At 38.5% G+C, this 18344-nt stretch overlaps 2 protein-coding genes across 3 annotated transcripts in view; both read left to right on the top strand.

The window, feature by feature from the left end:
- The first annotated feature begins 14 nt into the window (after nt 1–14).
- On the top strand, nt 15–7291 carry scly (selenocysteine lyase). Of its 2 annotated transcripts, XM_053636529.1 has the most exons (13): nt 15–284; nt 717–838; nt 1615–1724; nt 1807–1907; nt 2783–2969; nt 3485–3612; nt 3983–4138; nt 4566–4672; nt 4809–4845; nt 4960–5043; nt 5165–5267; nt 5659–5734; nt 6532–7291. In XM_053636529.1, exons 2-13 carry the CDS (start codon nt 720–722, stop codon nt 6683–6685), a joined length of 1362 nt encoding a protein of 453 aa, XP_053492504.1. In that variant the 5' UTR covers nt 15–284; nt 717–719; the 3' UTR covers nt 6686–7291. The 2 variants fall into 2 exon arrangements, with proteins under 2 accessions (XP_053492504.1, XP_053492503.1); XM_053636528.1 differs by having other exon boundaries at nt 15–838.
- Nucleotides 7292–7425: 134 nt separating this feature from the next.
- The window catches only part of LOC128614566 (espin-like protein), a 30905-nt gene continuing 19986 nt past the window's right edge, over nt 7426–18344 (top strand). The window contains exons 1-5 of the mRNA XM_053635970.1: nt 7426–8069; nt 11545–11735; nt 15088–15274; nt 16152–16334; nt 16457–16588. Coding sequence (XP_053491945.1) covers nt 7776–8069; nt 11545–11735; nt 15088–15274; nt 16152–16334; nt 16457–16588 — 987 coding nt within the window. The 5' untranslated portion in view covers nt 7426–7775. The remainder of the gene's footprint in view (nt 8070–11544; nt 11736–15087; nt 15275–16151; nt 16335–16456; nt 16589–18344) is intronic.

Raw genomic sequence — 18344 nt, 5'->3', positions numbered from 1 at the left:
CATTTTTTTTTTTTTAAATCATGAAACAAATATCGCCTTTAGCTTTATGCTGGAGGCATTTCTGATAAAGTCTCAGTAATGAAGTAGACAAAACATTTGTGGTGTTGTTTTAGAAAGACTACTTTACGACAGTGTGATAAGATGGGACACATTAGAACATGAGCACCAGTGGTGACGCAAGCGCCCCCCAGTGGGAGGAGCCAGGGTTAGTGTACTTCCTGTTTAGGCTTTATCTGTTATCAAAGAGGATGCCGGTAAATCATTAACAAGATACAAGTCTTCTAGTAAGTAAAATTACTCAAGAGAGTAATTTTATTTTATCTCATTTTATTTTCTCGTTTTTATGGCTGGTCATAGTATAATTCATTGATTGTAAATGAAGCGGCGCACAGTGGCTGGTTTATGTTATGTGTGAGACTGGGCTGGGTTTACACGTGTTTTGACGGATGTTGTAAAAATGGCTACAGCAAATTTTAAGCACCATCATAGAATAGAAGTGTGTACATTAATTATACAGAAGATGAATGGAAGGATGTAAACAGCAGCTCAGAAGGTTAGGAAATATCCAAAAACGTGCTCGTTTTTACATAGTGTGTTGTCTGCGGTATATCGGATAATATCTGTGCTAAATAATAATAATAATAATAATTAAAAAAAAAAAAAAAAAAAAAAAACAGAAAAGAAAAGAAAGTGTCACACAGTTTATTTTAAATTAGACAATGTGTGAGAAGGCTGGCTCCTCAGATCCTCTGGCTCAGAGTCCACAAGACAAGGCAGCGCTGGATCTGGACCATCACCATAAGCGTGTGGAGCATGTGGTTAGTCCTGTCCTGAATAGGTGAGAGACAGTTTAACTCTGGATTATTGCTCTCTGTTGTAGCATAATCAATACTGTGTTTGGTTTAATAGGTCTAAAGTGTACATGAGGTTATGTAGATCTTCACTGCAGCTGTTTTATAGCTACTGGACCTGCTGTACGAGTACAAATTCTCTTCTTACACCAAAACAATGAGGGCATAGTCATGAAAAATAACCAATGAGCAGCATTAAAGGGATGAGTTGTATGACAGTAGGATATCATTATTGTAATGAACTCTTGATGACATGTTAATTAAGGTGTTTTTTTGATAGATGTTTCATGCACCAAAGATCAGGACTACGTTGTACATAATCATTCATCAGGCTGTGTTTATCAATCAATCAATCAATCAATCAAACAATCAAACAAACAAATCTTTTTTTTTTTGTTCACTTTTGCATTTAAGTAACTTATATTATTTGCCTTTTATTTGAATGTTTTATGTTATTTTAATCATTATACTTATATTATATATCGCTCTTTTCTTCTTACTGTTCCTGCTATTGTTTATCACACTTTTTAAGAATTATTTTATATTTGACAACCTTTTATTTATTTCTATTTGTATGTCAGACAAGCACTTTGAAGTGCATTTTAAATGTATGAAAACTTCTGTATAAATACAACTTTTTTTGGTATTATTATTGTTGTTATTGTTATTGTTATTATTGCCTTGTCTTGAACTGATGATTTAGATGTTGGATCAAGTGTGGTCTACCACAACTCTTGAGCTAAATGTTTTACCTTTCAATCAGAATCTATATGGACTACAATGCCACTACTCCATTTGATCCTGAGGTGGTCAGCGTGGTCACTGAGGCTTTAAATGAAGCTTGGGGAAACCCCAGCAGCATGTACCTGCCAGGTGTGTTCTCAGTCTGCTCTCATACAGTGCGTCTCTGATACCCAAAGATCAGATTTACTTATATTCTGCCTTCTTATTCCAGGCCTGAAAGCCAAAGAGATCATTAACCAGTCACGCGAGAGTGTAGCCAGGATGGTTGGTGCAAAGGCAACGGACATCATATTTACATCAGGTGGCACTGAGGTGAGATTTCTTGGTTTATGTGGAAATTCAGAAGCTCTTAAAAGCCTTAGTGTGACTAAAAGCCTAAATTTATTTGGTGTTTTGCTGGGAAAAGGACTATTCTACTTCAGAAAATAGATGGCACCATGAGGGAGCAGGATTGTCTAGAAATACTGAAGCAAAACCTCAAGACATCATACAAAAAGTTAAAACGTGGTTCAACTGGGTCTTCCAGCAGGACAATGATCCTAAGCATACCTCCAATGTAAATGTGTATATAAACCCACTAAAAATCTGATATAGTAAATAAAAGTTGAAAAAAAGCTGTCTCTTAATTATTATTTTGAAATGACATCTTATGGAAATAAAGTAGATTGGTTAGTTGGTCCTAATTGACTTAAAGCAGGAAATGCTTGTATGGTAACATGACATTAAGTTTGAATCTCTTTAGCCTAGGTGTATGTAAACTTTTGTGCTCAATTGTGTGTGTGTGTGTGTGTGTGTGTGTGTGTGTGTGTGTATATATATATATATATATATATATATATATATATATATATATATGTATATATATATATATATATATATTATTCACCTGTAATATCTTTTCTAGATGGGTCCATAGGGCTAAAAATGCTTTTGCTCCTCACCATTCCTTTTTTACTTTATACTTCACCTTCAAATTGGTTTTGACCTTGTCCCTTCCACCCAAATTAACAAGCGAAATGTTCTTATCAATACTTCATTTGTGGTAAAAAATGTTTTACAGTCTCAGGCCTTGGTCTTGGACTGATTATGTACACTGTATATATTCTGATACCAATACGCCAGTCTGTACTTTAGTCTTCTAAAACTAATAAGGCATGACCTTGCTTTGTTCCCTGATTATTTTTCAGGCTAATAACATGGTGTTTCACTCAGCAATGGAACACTATTGGAAGAACAGCATGTCCGCTGAGGGTGGACGTGAGGAAAATTATCATGTTAATGGCAAAAGGATCATTCCTCACATCATCACCTCCAATGTGGAGCATGATTCTGTCAAACTCATGGCTGAACACCTGGTACAAATGGGCAAGGCAGGTAATGATGACACATAATCCAGGGCTATAGTATCCTCTGTATGTCTGAAACTTGTTTTGGTTTTTTTTAAGTTTGAAGCCATCTTCTCATTGGTCATTTTATTATGCTCTATGCTAAATGAATTATTATAATATTTTAGTGGAAATATTTTTATAGATCACTATTTTATGCTCTATCCTGGCCCCCAGGTTACTCTTTGTGCAGAGTTTCACATATTCCCCCCTTGTCCTCATGGGGTCCCTCTGGGCTGATAGGTGGATTGGTGACTCTAAATCATCACTAGGTGTGAATGAGTGTGTGAATGTTGGTGTGCCTGCTTCACTGCTATGGGCTGGTGTCTTAATCAGGGTATATTCCTGCATATCCTAACAGGATAGGCTCCGGATCCCCAATGACCCTGCAAAGGATAAAGCGTCACTGAATATGAATGAGTGAATGAATAAATGAATGACTATTTTATTCCATGATAAACTAGAGTCGCATTTGAGGTGTGCTTGCCTGGATTTCTCCTGTAGATGTCACGTTCCTGCCTGTTTCCAGACTGACGGGACGGGTGGAGGTGGAGGACGTGATGGCAGCACTGCGTCCCTCCACATGTCTGGTGTCAGTCATGCTGGCCAACAATGAGACAGGTGTTATTATGGTAAGTGAATGAGCACAGCATAATTTCACAAAAGATTTTTAAGACTCTGAAAGGAAGGTGATGAAGAATATTTATTTAAATTATAATTCCTTCCTGCTGTATCCTAGTTTTAAATAATTAATTTCAAATTAATAGGCGAAGCTTGTGTGGTTTTTTTTAAGTACATGCAGAAAAATGTAAGCAAATATTAAACATACACAAATATCCTTTATTTTCTACACTGTTTATGTCGAGGATGAAATAATAATGCAATAAAAAATGTAATACTGAGAAAACATTTTGAGAATAAATAATTGGGAGCAGCGATGGCTGTAAGGGAACGGGGCTGGAAGTGACCAGCGTAAATTACATAAGTTCTGTTGTGATTAAGCCCATCAGGGAGATTTGTCAGAGGGTGAAATCAGCAAAAAGATCACCGTCTTCTCCCAGAATTCTGCTGCACACGGATGCGGCGCAGGCCATCGGGAAGATCCGTGTGGATGCTCAAGAACTGGGGGTGGATTACCTTACAATAGTTGGACACAAGGTAACCAGTGCTGGTTGGTAAATAATAATAATAATAAGCAGTAGAAGTAGAGGAACAACAACAAAAACAACAAGACTGATTTTCCCTAAATGAATCTTCTTAAACTGATTAACTGTTGTAGTCAAGTACAGTTAAAATAATTTTGGGAATATAAAATAGGCTTATGAATCAGCACCATAGCCTTCATTAAACCAACCAGTATTCTGGAGTTTTTCAGTGGCAACTATTTTGTGATTCGTGCATGCCAAGCAAGCATGCTAAATGATAGAAGCGTGTGTTCATGTATTTATGTACATGTTGGTTTTAATGTTTGCAACAATAAGCAGACAACCACGTTAGGCTAATTCCAGATTTATAAGATTTTTAACATGTTTTATACTCTGAAACAAATACCGTAAAATGGGAAATGATTGCTGTTTATTTGCAGTTTTATGCTCCTCGAATTGGTGCCTTGTTTGCGAACAGTCCTGGAACGATGACCCCTCTTTACCCTTTGCTCTTTGGCGGAGGACAGGAGCGCAACTTTAGACCAGGGTATTGCATGGCTTTATTAGCTGGCATTGCGGTATAAGTGTTGTGTGCCAATGCTAACCCTTTGAACTAGTAAATAAATAAATAAGCCCGAAGCATTGACTCTGACACTGATATTGTTCCTAACTTTCTTTTTCAGAACTGAGAACACAGCAATGATTGCTGGTCTGGGGAAGGTAAGAGGTTACTCTCAGCATTGTTCTTTTAGATATACCTATATTCTTTTATGCATCATCACTCAAAATTGGTTTCAGTGTTTTAAATGACTGTGCATCTCTTCGTTGATAAAGGCTGCAGAATTGGTGACAGCAAACCTGGTGAAAGACGAGGCTCATCTGCTGGATATCAGACTTTACCTGGAGCAGAGGCTGATGGTCAGTCCTATTCGTCAAATAATTGTACAGCTGGTATTCTTCGAGTTTATGTTGCAGTAACAGTTTACGGTGAATAGTATTTAAATATTTTTGTTGAAACGACCCTATTCTTTGTACCTAGACTGTGTTTGGAAAAGAGAAGCTTCGTTTTAACAGTCATTTCCATGGAACAGACACACTACCCAACACGTGCAATGTGTCTATTTTGGGACAAGGACTGCATGGTGAATATCTATCCTTACATTTCTTCCTGCCGATAATTATCTTCAGTTGTATTCACACTCACATTCTACCATTTTGCAGCTAAAACCCCATCCATAGCGCAATAAACAACAAAACATATACCTTTATTGGGTTTTTAGGACATTCTTCTTCATCCACACAGGTTTAAGTGTCTTGCCATTTCTTTTTCTGGAACTTTCCATCGAGCGTCCTATACTGATATGTTGCAGATGAAGTTTGGTCGCTTAAATATTAATCCATGAAATAAATTAGAAAGATGACCCATTAATGAAGATTTTCATGTCACATGCCCTGACTTGGGTTCTGACCTCGGCCATTTGTAAAACAAAATAGCTGCAGTGAATAATTGATCCGTCCCTGGCTGTGTCATAGGCCGAAGAGTGCTGTCCACATGTAGGAGATTACTGGCCAGCGTGGGCGCTGCCTGTCACTCAGACCACGGAGATCAGTGAGTCTCTAACCTGCAGACACTCCAATCTACTGTATCATAGCATGTACCATCTGAGTGGTATGTATAATTGTAATAATGAAATAGTAATAATAAGTTATACTGTATAGCACAATGCTAAAGCTTTAATCACAGAGATAATCTCTTGAACTATGGAATAAGGTCAGGTTGAATTAATTCGGTGCTAAATTGGTTAACAGATAACCATCTGTGTTGGCTTGTGTATACTAGAAGCACATGCACCCCAATTAAGCTCTGTTGAACACATTGAGTATTTGTAGCTGTAATAAGACAATTGTGTAAATTGTATTACAAACAAAAATTTATCCCGGTAAATCTGCTCAGATATTCAATCAAAATGAAAAATCTATTCCAGCATTAAGTACAGTATGTGCTAAATAAATCTACAATTCTTTATGTAGCGCCAACTGGTGACCCATTCATTATAATATCCAATATACTTTGATGCTAAAATGCACTTTACTTCTGGCTGAGATACACTCACAATAGAAACATATTTCAGTTCAGGGAGGGCTGTAATTGTCAAAACTTTAAAACTATAAACATTATATATTTTGTGCACATGAGTGTATGTTTAACATGCTCAGACTCACCAGATAAAACAAACAAAAAAAAAGACAGAAACTAGATATACTGAATGTTGAACCTTAAAATACTTGTGGTTAATTAAAAAAAAAAGTGTGTATGTGTATATATATATATATATATATATATATATATATATATATATATATATATATATAAATTCCAGGGTTACACATGTACATGTTTTGCAGGCCTTCCCATATTCTGCTGAACTGTGGCATCCCGTACCACGTAGCAATAAATGCTCTGAGGATTAGTGTTGGTCGAGGGACATCACGGGAGGATGTGGACATCGTGGTAGAGGACCTCCGGGACACAGTAGAGCGACTGGAGCAAATGAACTAGAGTCTGTTTTTGCTAGAGCACCCCTTGTGGTGGAGATGTTGAACAGCAGAAACTCTAGCTTTGGTATCATTAGCTTAAGGTACTGATCAAGGCAGGGAAAGGGGTAAGAGGTGAAAAATTGTGACTTAAAATAACAGTTCTATTGTTGATTAGATTTTATTTTAAATGGATTAATCTTTATGGTGTTGATATTCCCCTTCCTTTGGTGCACTGTAAAGGTACAATGGCAGGTTATGTACAATGACAGGTTATGTATAATGGCAGGTTATATACAATGACAGGTTATGCACTTAAATGCACTAATTATCTAAAGTACTGTTACAGGGCTGAATGGTTTAAGTGAATTATTTATTACTTTGGTTAAGATATATTCTTAATATACTGTACACACAATGGCTTTTATGGAAGCATTTCCGAGACTGTTTGAGCTTGCATGTTGTATTAAAGCAGAAATATCTGTAGTGCAGTGCACTGAATGTGCATAAATGAAACTGGAATATTATTAGCATGTAGCAAGCAGGTGGTACTGTTGTTTTCCTTTTTTTTTTTTTTTTTAAACCTGATGTTGAATTGTGTTCTGTCATTATTAAAGATCAGAAGCTTCAACCAACTTGCACCAGTCTCTAATCACATGTTCTCTTTGTAGACTACACAGCTTGAGCTATTCAGAGGAGCATGAATATTTAACACAAGCCTTAAAAATGAAGCTCAAGTGGCAACGAAAGCTCTGCGGATCATTGTTAACCCTTCATATGTCTTCAGATGGCTGTACTCGTACTGTATTTCCATTGGCACTGTGGTGGCATGTGTCAGTCTGGGCACGACGTTGACCACTGGTCTATGAGAAGCTGCGCTTTTGTGCCATAGCTGCGCTTCTTTCATTAACTCAACAGCTCACTGAGTCTGACCTGCACCTCTCTGCCATTGACACACACACTCTCCTGCCTGCCAACTGGCTGTCACTGTGGTGTCAGCTTGCTCTGGCCATGCGTGTGTGTGTGTGTGTGTGTGTGTGTGTGTGTGGTCAGGTTTAGTCGGGCTTCTCTAGAGAGTGTCTAGTCTGGTCTCAGATGGCCAGTGTGGTTGGGAAATGGTGCTCCATAAGGCCATAGCTGCTGCTCGTGTTGGGGATCTAGATACTATAAAGCATCTGTTCAAAGCTGGGGATTTGACAGCAGCCATCATCGATGCCCAGGGGGCAGGACCAGTTCACCATGCGGCGCGTTGTGGCCAGCTCCACTGCCTGTGCTTCCTGGTGGCTGAAGCAGGGCTGCTGGCTAACGGAAGGGCTCTGAACGGCGCTACGCCTGTCCATGATGCAGCTGCTACAGGCCACACACGAGAGCTGCAGTGGCTGGTGCAGAATGCAGGATGCAGTGTGCAGGTGAGCTTAGGGTTCTTATGGCAGTGTGAATGTCAAATGAGAGGTTCTCATCTCTAGTCTCTGTAGAATCTGCATCTGTATTAGAATCCGTATTATAATGCACCAGATCCAGAGTGCTTTAGCAGAGAAAAATATCAGGGTGTGCGAGTTGATGGGCTCCTCGGCCAGGAACTGATCATCGCTGTTGCATATAATATAATAAATATGATTACAAAGCCAACAGAGCCACATCATAAAACCATCGTTATGGTTTTATATCTTTAAATGATTGATTCCATGACTGTGGTACCATTTAGCCCTTAAAATATCTTAAAACATAAACTTATTTGATGACTTTTTAACACTGAATCTAAGAAAACAATCTTGTTAACCAATCTCAGGTATCAATCTAAGTTTTACAAGGTTTCTTTGCTGGCAATGGCTGCATTTTCTCTTAAATAAGTAACCGGGTTGATATTTGTATTTTTATTTATTTATTTGTTTGTTTTTAGCATAGAATTTGCAAATACATGAAATGTGGTTTGCCAGCATGAGGACATTAAAGACAGTGTATTTTTTTTTTTTATTTATTTATTTTAAATTAATAATCCACTTTCAATGTGAAATTTGGGTAATATTCCAAGTGTCCTCGTCAATGAACATCACAATATCACTGAAAACAAAGGGGAAAAAAAGAACATACTTTTCTCCTTTCCATAACCTGCAGAAAATGTGGATGATGCAACTTTCTGTTGACTTGTGGAATGTTCCAAATCTTTCATGGGGTGAATGTGCTCAGGTAACAGAGTTGAGTGGACTTGAAGTAAAATGTATATGATTCATAACATATAACGGATGGCTAGGCAAGCATGAGATCTTACATGGATTCGCACATTCATGCAATATGACACAATTTATGAAGTATTTTAATGATTATAATTTAAGGTAATGTGTAGTTACAGTGGGCTGCGACAGGCAAAAGTAATGTTTTCTAATTGCTGTAGATTTTAGGTTTTTATATAATGTTTTTTTTATTTACTTATCTGAAACATGCACATATGTTGTTGTGAAGGACACATTTACTGTGTTTAAAATTTATTTTACCTTTACTTTACATACATATTTGTAAATGTAATACCAGTGGGACCCAAATGGGCTGCTTAAAAGGATATCCTTATGACAGTGTACTGACATCACACTCCTATTTGATACACTATAGACCCAAAAGTATGTGGATGCCTTCCCAATCATGTATGCACGATTTTCCTGTGTGAAAGCATGTTTTGTGTAGTTTGAAACTAAATTCTTGCCTGATAAACTATCTCTCAGGCGATAGTGAACCCATGTGCAAAACAGCGCTGGCACTGGCTCTTCCACCTGTTATAAATATAAGCCTATGCATAACCAGCTGCAGAACAGTGTGGATGGTGCAGTTACATCACCCGCACATTTTCTGTTTGCTCTTTGTTTAGTAGTGTTGCATGACTGCTCTAATCAGGAGCAGATGGAGGCCAAGGGGGCTTGCTGTTTATTGGAGGACTGTGCGGCCCATGTGGCCCCTCCAAGACCCCACAGCCCTTTCTACCACTAATTCAAACCAGTTCTTTTAACCTCAACAACCTCTTGATCAAATTTATGGCCATCTGCTTTGGATTAAAGTACACATTTTAAGTGCCTTGTTATCATTTGCTAAAGCGATAACATTATTCCAAGTTGGTGGTCTTGTTGAAGTTTGTCAGAGAGATGTGAATGAGAGCTTTTATTTTGTCAGGCCATGCATGCCAGCACACAGTCAACATGGTATGAGGCTTGAATACTTAATAAACATTTCCTCTGCCCACTTAAATAAAGATGACTTCCCTAATTTAATTACACTGCTGGAGTAGTGAGTGTGATGCTGGGCCAATTTACAGATCTGGTTTGCAGACGTGTATATTAGCACTGAATGCTCACTACAAGTCGATGCCAACATGACCTCCAACCTCTCTTTATCTCTTAGAATTAAACAGGAGCTTTTTGTTATTGTCTTTAAGACTGATATGTACTCTTCACATATGACATGACACGTAATACCCTCACCAAATAATATGCTAAGCTTTTGTAATATTACAAATGATAAATATTTATACATATCTAGCATCATTAACCAGTTCAAAGCTGTTGGAATGAAGATATGATGTAAATATTATCTTTACTGATGTGATGACTTTGGAATTGGCAAAGACTTTACCAAAAAAAAAAACCTACCTAGCTGGCAAGCACATTTTAATGGTGTATACCAGTGGTCACCAACCCTGTTCCTGGATATCTACCTTCCTGAAGACTTTAGCTCCAACCATAATCGTGCCCACCTGACCATCTAATCATTGCTTGAAGAAGTTCTTCATCAACTGAAACAGGTGTGTTAGATTTTGGTTGAAGATGAGACCTGCAGGAAGGTAGAGCTCATTGAAGCGGGCTGGCGACCGCTGGTGTATACGGAGCCCAGCTCAGTGTCAGAATGATGTGGACTAATTGTGGGTTGTGGGCTTGCTGTTGGCATTGACTTATTCTTCAGGATTGATGTTTTGGCAAACACCTGCACTACAGTGTCTAATTGAATAAGCAGTCAATGCTAAAGTATGCAAAACAAACTTAAGCTCAGGCTAAAAACAATTTGAAAAACAAAAATTCACTTCAGGCACCACAAAGCCTTTTTCTGGGTTCTTTGGATGGCTATGCAAAGATACTTTTTAGTTTCCCAGCAGCCAGGAAACACACCACATTTAACCATTTCTCTACTCCATAAAACAGATTGCAGCAACTGGGCTGGGCTGCTGATTGAATATGCAAATACAGTATGTTCATGGTAGTGACATCCCACCTATGAAAAAATGAAAATCCTTCAGCTTAGTGTCCATATATGGACTATATGGAACATGGAGGGAATGGTATGGTGGCACAGGGGATAGCTTTCCCACCTCAAACCTCCAGAATCCCTGGTTTGATCCTGAGCTTGGGTTACTGTGTGCGTGGGTTTTCTCCAGTTTCGTCCCACATTCCAAAAACATGCACGTAGCTAAATTGCCCCAGGTGTGTGTGTGTGTGTGTGTGTGCGCGCGCATAGTGCGCTGTGATGGACTGGCATCCCATTCTTGGTGTAGTCCTGCCTCACGCCTAGTGTTCCTGGGATAGTTGCCAGATCCACTGCAACCACGACATGGACAAAGCAGTTACTGCAGATGAAAGATCCCATTGTATTTATTTCAAAAAGTACAGAAAAATCTGTATTTTCATGGTACAGTCCATCTAATACATTGCACAATGTCTGTTGAGAGTTTTTCAGTTTGCTTACTAAAGACAATGTGTTTCTGATACATCACAGCACAAAATTTTCTTCCTTGCATTTTTGTTCTTCCATGCCTGTTCATAAAACTCTACAAACATACTTGTGTGTCTACGTTTGTTATTCAGTTTTTATAAATCTAATTGTATGGTTCTGGAATGTTCGCTTCAGGAGCAGGATGAATCAGGGACCACTGCACTCCATCTTGCTGCACGGTTTGGGAGGGTGGAGGTTGTTGGTTGGTTGCTGGCCTCTGGGGGCAGAGCTGAGGAGGAAACTGACTGCGGCGCCATTCCCGCTCACTATGCTGCTGCCAGGGGTGAACTTACCTGTCTGAAACTTTTGATAGGCCAAGCTCCAGGGTAAGAGACTGACTGTAAAAAAAATGTCATGCTCACATACACATAAACGCATTTGAAATAGACCTGTCATAATTAGGTATTAGATTTACTAATGTATACTGACCTGAGGACAATGGTCATCATTTTGGCCATTTTCCAGCTTGTCCCTTTGGAGAAATTTTAAGTAGAGCCATGCAGAAAGGGTTTAAGCAGAACCCTAACCCTTTCAGGGGAAAAAAGTATTTACTTCCTTGAAGTTTTCCATTTTGTGGTGTTACATCTGGAACTGAAATTGATTTAATTGGGATTTTTATTATTTGACTTACAAAGATGCCTAACATTAAAAAAAAAAATTGTGACACAGAGGTTAAACAAGCAAAAAAGCAGACATTTGTTGCATTTGTCACCCCTAAATGGGATCTCCAGATGTGATTTCATATAGCGTTTTCTTCAATAATTATCCCTCTTTTTGCCATTCTCCCATAAATCCGAGCTTTAAATCATTGTAAAACAATGAGGAAATGTACAACAATAATTGAGACTGTAACAGATGGGTAAGCACAAATAGAGTCGAGAATGTGTCTTCTTGTTTGTATAGAAATTACAAACGGTTACATCGATGTCCCTTGACTGCAGTGGGGTGTGAGAAATTCCCCTATTTGGGAGTCAGAAGAAAAAAAAAAAAATCATCAGTGACTGAAATATAGCAGATGTATAATAAATGATGGTTCCCAACTGATTGCTTACTATTTTTACAGTCCAGCACATACTAGAGACTGGCAATATAATCCATTCTCATTATTATGGTTTTATATATCAAGGCAAAGCTGTTGTAAAGTGATATCTATAGGAAAATATTCTGCAGAGTATGTAGCAATTATAGCTTTTATGTTTGTTTGTGTTTCTTAAGGGTCAGTAGGTGTTAACAGTGATATGATTCCCCATAGAAAATAAAATCACACAAGATGATGAGCAGAAATAAAGATTCTGTATGCTTCTGAGTGCCAACTTAAAGCTTGTTAACCTCAGGATGTGTTTGGATATAACCAGACATTCAAGAGATTACATGAACGTACCACCAGCCCATTGGGATTAACTGGGAAGTTGATTTGGCAGTGTATAATTATTGGTGCATTGCTATCGTCTCATTGATAGAGGCTTTGCATGGTTGGAAAATCACTTTCTGTCTGCTTTATTTAAAGCCCAGTGTGATGTGGTGATGTCATGTTTAGGTTCAGAAAATCTGATCGTTTTGCTGGCCACACAAGATGAACAGGCATGTGATGTGGCAGTAGAGAAAAAGGAAAATGTTTGAGTGAAACTGTGAAAGGGCTGATAGGGGGTAAAGGAAATCAACCATAGGTTGGGAAAACAGAAAACATAATAGCCTCCATGTAGAGGAATTTTATGCACGTGCGCAAGTGGTGTTCAATCTACATTTAGACCTGGTGTGGAAATATATTGTAACTCACAAATTTTAGATGTAAAATAGGTGGGTTTGTCATAAAGTATGTTTTACTTAACTTTTATATTTCGTACTGAGTCTTCTTATGGAATTTATACTAAAAGTACACATGCGATACACTATAGTGCCAAAAGTATGTGGACATATTACCATCATACAATACCTATGTATATATGCTTGTTGAAAATCCCATTCCAACGTTGGTTCCCCCTTTGCTGCTATAACAGCCTCCACTCTTCTAGGAAGGCTTTGCATTAAATTTTGAAATGTGACTATGTGAACAAGAGCATTAGTGAGGTCAGGCATTGATGTCAGGCAAGAGGATCTGGCACACAGTTGCCTTACCAGTTTGTCCCAAAAGTGTTCCATGGGGTTGGGGTCAGGGCTCTGTGCAGGCCACTCAAGTTCTTCCACACCATCCATGGCAAACCATATCTTTTTGGATCTCACTTTTTGCACAGGGGCATTGTCATGCTGGACCACGTTTGAGCCGCTTAGTTCCAGAATTCTGAATAAAAACAGAGGATAATATGCTGATGATAATATTTCTATTTCCAAAATGATTTGCAAAGTACACTTGAACAACTTGAACTACTGTCAGAAAATTACTTAACACCTTCAGACCAATATGAAACACAAATTTAATAATACTATGACATAAGCATTAAGTCCCAAATTCCTAATTAAAAATATTTCCAGATTACGGACAAAGAGTTTGCCATACAGAATGAGCACAGATCTATAAAACAGCATGCCCCTTATAATAAATATGTTATTACCTCACAGTATAGAAATAAAGAAGAGTGTTTAGCTTTGAATGAGAAAGTCATATTTAGAGTTTGAGTTCATATTTAGAGCTCTCTATCTTTGATGAATTGCAGATAAGCGTGAAGATTGTTATCTTGGCAGATCTCAGCACAATGTGTGACTTTGTTGAAATATCTACTAAAAACCATGTGAGATTGCTTCAATCTTTGGCTCTGTAGAAAATTTTTTCCATCTGATTTCATTGCTTAATAAATTAAAGAAAGCCCTTTTCTACTTTTCTTTCCTATATTATTTTATGCTACATTATTTCTAGGTTAAAAGCTTCATTTTTATTATTCAGTTTAATTAAATTGAAACGTATCTGCATGGTGAGTTTAACACCAGTCATTGTCACAAAGCAGCCTTAGAGAATTTTGGGTCTACACACCTAATGAGCAAGCCAGAGGGGATATCACCAAGGAAAGACATCCTTTAAATATAACGAAGAAATATTGAGCTGAGCCAGATTCATCTTTTGTGAATAGTGGAATTTTGATATTAAGCTTGTGTGGAGCTGCTGAGGTTACATGGTGGTTATTTTTAATAAGGCATGGCCACAAATTCATATATTGAGGCCACAAATGAATATTTCAAGACCACAAACACAAAGTGTCTTGTAGGCACAAATTATTATGTTGTGGCCATGAGATTACAACCCACGAATTGTTGAACTTGAGCCATGACTTAATATGTTGTGGGAAAGTCATACTTAATGCATGGCTGCCAGTTAATTATTTGGTGGGAATGAAGAAAAACTAGTTTTCACATTGAGAACTTGCTTAAAGTGACATGAGCTAATGGTATCCCTTGTACTGGTTAGCTAATGGTAACCATGCAGCAATATCAGTGACTCAAGTATGTGTTTATGCGTCATTCCATGACTGAAGTGTAATATTATCAGAGATCTCCCTGCTTACATTTCTGTGGCCACAATGGTCTACTTCAATTCATTTCTCTCTGTCTCACTCATTTCAAAGCAGGAGTGTGTTCAAAAGATTCTGTTAGGGAGAAGAACGTGTTTAAAATGTGCATAGCATAACGTGTCATGGGCTCTCTAGGATTATGTTCTTTATATTAGCATGCTACTTTGCATTTTCACAGATGTGCGAACCATCAGACTTTCATGGGAGCCACGCCGTTGTACCTGGCCTGTCAGGAGGGCCACCTACATGTGGTGGAGTATCTAGTGAAGGACTGTGGAGCTGATGTGCACCTCAGAGCCCAGGATGGCATGACACCTCTGCATGCAGCTGCTCACATGGGTCACCATTCTCTTGTTGTCTGGCTGGTGAGTGCTTTCGCACAGATGTTCATAAACCCTTGGATCCCTAGCTTGTTTTTGAGCATTTTTCACTCACTTTAATAGTAGACTTCATACATAACTTGCCATAAATTAAGAATTTGCTATCATCTGTAGGAAACTTCATGCAATCAATTCATACGTAAATCAATTAAATTGAAAGATAAAATGTGGTATTACTTAGTTTACTTCATCTGATAGGTGTGAGTATGGCTTAGGGCTTTGATTGGACAATGATTGCATTTCAGTTTGGCACAACAGCAACAGACTGATTGAAGGGAAATGCAATTCACTTGTCATGGAATCAGCATGTAATTAAAAACAACAACAAAATAACCTGATGATTGTTTTTCATGTGGGAATCAAGTAATGTATGAGCAGTGGGAAGAAGGTTTTGCTTTTCAGTGTGGAAGGTTGTCCTCATGTCACAAATTTGTGTATTGTGTTTCACAGTGCAACTGATCTGGCATGGAATCGTCTCCATAGTTGTTTGCCCCACATACAACTGTGCTTTTGTTGACCAGTCTAGTTGAATATATTGCTTGTGCTCTCAATCCAGAAATAATAATAATAATAATAATAATAATAATAATAATAATAATATGTTTAATTTATATAGCATCTTTCCAGAGCTCAAGGACATACACAATAATAATAATACATAATTAATAAACGGTCATGGACAAACACAAAAAATTAAAAACACAGTACAGGTTGTTAGTACAGTCATTAAAATATATTCCCCAGCCAATTTGGGAGTGTTTTAATGCATATGTGAAACACCAGGCTCTTGTATTTGTTCTCATTCTCATATTGGTTCATCGTGCCAGTTAAACTGTACTAAACTTATGCTTGCTCTTTGCAGGCCTCATTCACGGATATCAGCCTGTCAAGTCAGGATAAGGAGGGGGCCACTGCTTTACATTTTGCTGCCAGTAGGGGGCATTGTCGCATTGTGGAGAGGCTGATGCGCACGGGGTCAAAGGTCATCAAAGACGACTGGGGTGGCACTCCTTTACATGACGCAGCAGAGAATGGGGAAATGGAGGTATGGCCCTAATTTTATGTCTTTTGAGATGGTAACGACATCCCTAGAAGCTGGGCGCTTTCTTGTCAGTGTCAGAAATCGTATCCTAAATCAGCAACACTGATGAATTATACTTATTTCAGTGCTGCAGGATACTTCTGAGCCATGGTGTCAGCCCTTCAGAGAGAGATGTGGATGGCTTCACTGCAGCAGATCTGGCGGAATATAATGGCCACTACGAGTGTGCCAGATACCTGCGCTCTGTGGAGCGAGACGTAAGGATGACTTTTTTACTCTTGTCTACAAGGTCAATCAGAGCAGCTCAGACCTTTGAGTTAGAGTATGTGTAATCTGTAGGTACACTCAGTACACATACCTGAAATAAAACAAACAAAAGAAAATCCCTTTATTTGCATGAGGGGTATAGTCATAAATCTAATTTTACAGTTGGAGCACCCTCTTGCCCATCCCTTCAAGAAAGTAATGATTTTAGCATTATTTATGCCTTTTCCATACACAGTGATATTTCAAAAGTTGGGAACATGGTGGCTTGGTGGTGCAGCAGGTTCAATCTGGTCCCTGGTTCAATGAGGACTTCCTGTGCATGTTTTTTTCCGTGTCCATGTGGGTTTGTTCTGTATTCTCTGGTTTCCCCCAGCTCCACAAAACATGCTAGGAGGTTGTTTGGCTATGCTAAATTGCCGCTAGATGTGAATAAGTGTGTGCGTGGTGCTTTGTGATGGACTGGCATCCCATCAAGGGTGTATTTCTGCCTCACTCCCAATATTCCCAGGATAGGCTCCAGATCTACCACAAACCAGGATACAGTTGTTTTTGAACAAAGAATGTTGGACATTGCTAAGTAAAGACGCCTCTTTTTTTATTTTTATTTTTAAAAAGTATTTTGCTGCTTTTCAACCGCAGGAACTTTCCCCAGGAACTAGGGACTTTTGGAGGTACTCTGTGTGTTTCCACCGCAGGGACCAGGGTCTAAATTAAGTTCCGGGTAAAATATTTAGCCCTTGCAAAGTCCCTACTCGGGATGTGGTACTTTTTCAAAAGCCAGGAACTGGTTGAGTGCACGCAGCATTTTGTTTTTCAACCACCATTTTTAAAAGTCTGTTGCGGTGCGTACAGTAACTGTTGTTTATTGCGATTCAAATCAACACAATGGAGTTTCTTAAAAAATATGACCGATGGACCGACGACGAGGTTCTCTCTCTTTGCCTCTCTCCTTACATTACCACATTTGCATTTGACGGTCTATGTAATGCAGGTTAAACTGTGCTGTTTTCCACTTATTCTGCTTTTTCTATTTATTAATGTGCTATTATTACTGAAATACTAAACACAGCCAGTACGTCATTTTCTTAATCATTTACTAGATATTATTTTACATTTTATTTACATTTTCCTTGGCATGTTATTATTGGCTTAACCTAGTGTCAGACTCAACGTTATGCTTCTCATGTCCATAATGCTAAAAATGTGAGTGCAGCTTTACTTTTGGGGCATAAGGCAGCCTGCTTCAGCCTTTCTGAACTTCAAAACAGCAATTTACCTTTAGAGATCAGGATGACGATCATCCAAAAAAAAAAAAATCTCAAATGACATTAAGACTAGGCAGAAAGACTCAGCAATCATGCCAGGTACTGATCCTGCCATGTGGAATCATTTTGCCTCGCATACAAACTGCAATGAATTCATAAGCCCCATATTTAGTTACTCCTGTCTTCTGACCCCAAAGCCCCTACTCAGTCACCCTGCATGTTTTGACTGACACATCTGCTTGCACCAAAACCCAGTCTGAAAGTGTGTGATTACGAAAGATTCTGAAGTGTGTGTAGTCCAGAGCTATTGAAGGAAGCGTTCATGCTAGAGCTCAGTGATCCTCAGTGGCCTCCAGGGCCTCTTCAGGACTCAAGCTTTTTCATTTTGTATGTTAAGCAAATGCTTAGCAATTTGAATCAGGAATTTCTGAAGCTGTGAACAGTGGTTAAGTTGGACAGGTCACATCCACTGAACTCAATA

This window comes from Ictalurus furcatus, chromosome 11 (assembly GCF_023375685.1).
Source record: "Ictalurus furcatus strain D&B chromosome 11, Billie_1.0, whole genome shotgun sequence".
In the NCBI taxonomy this organism is placed as follows: domain Eukaryota; kingdom Metazoa; phylum Chordata; class Actinopteri; order Siluriformes; family Ictaluridae; genus Ictalurus; species Ictalurus furcatus.
This window is presented reverse-complemented; position numbering and strand designations above follow the sequence as displayed.

What these genes read in the sequence shown, in the direction of transcription:
- scly (XM_053636529.1), top strand. Translation starts at nt 720, where the DNA reads ATGTGTGAGAAGGCTGGCTCCTCAGATCCTCTGGCTCAGAGTCCACAA. An exon ending in CAGCAGCATGTACCTGCCAG is followed by an intron (nt 1,725 to 1,806) that starts GTGTGTTCTCAG and finishes TTCTTATTCCAG; the next exon opens with GCCTGAAAGCCAAAGAGATC. An exon ending in TGATTGCTGGTCTGGGGAAG is followed by an intron (nt 4,846 to 4,959) that starts GTAAGAGGTTAC and finishes TCGTTGATAAAG; the next exon opens with GCTGCAGAATTGGTGACAGC.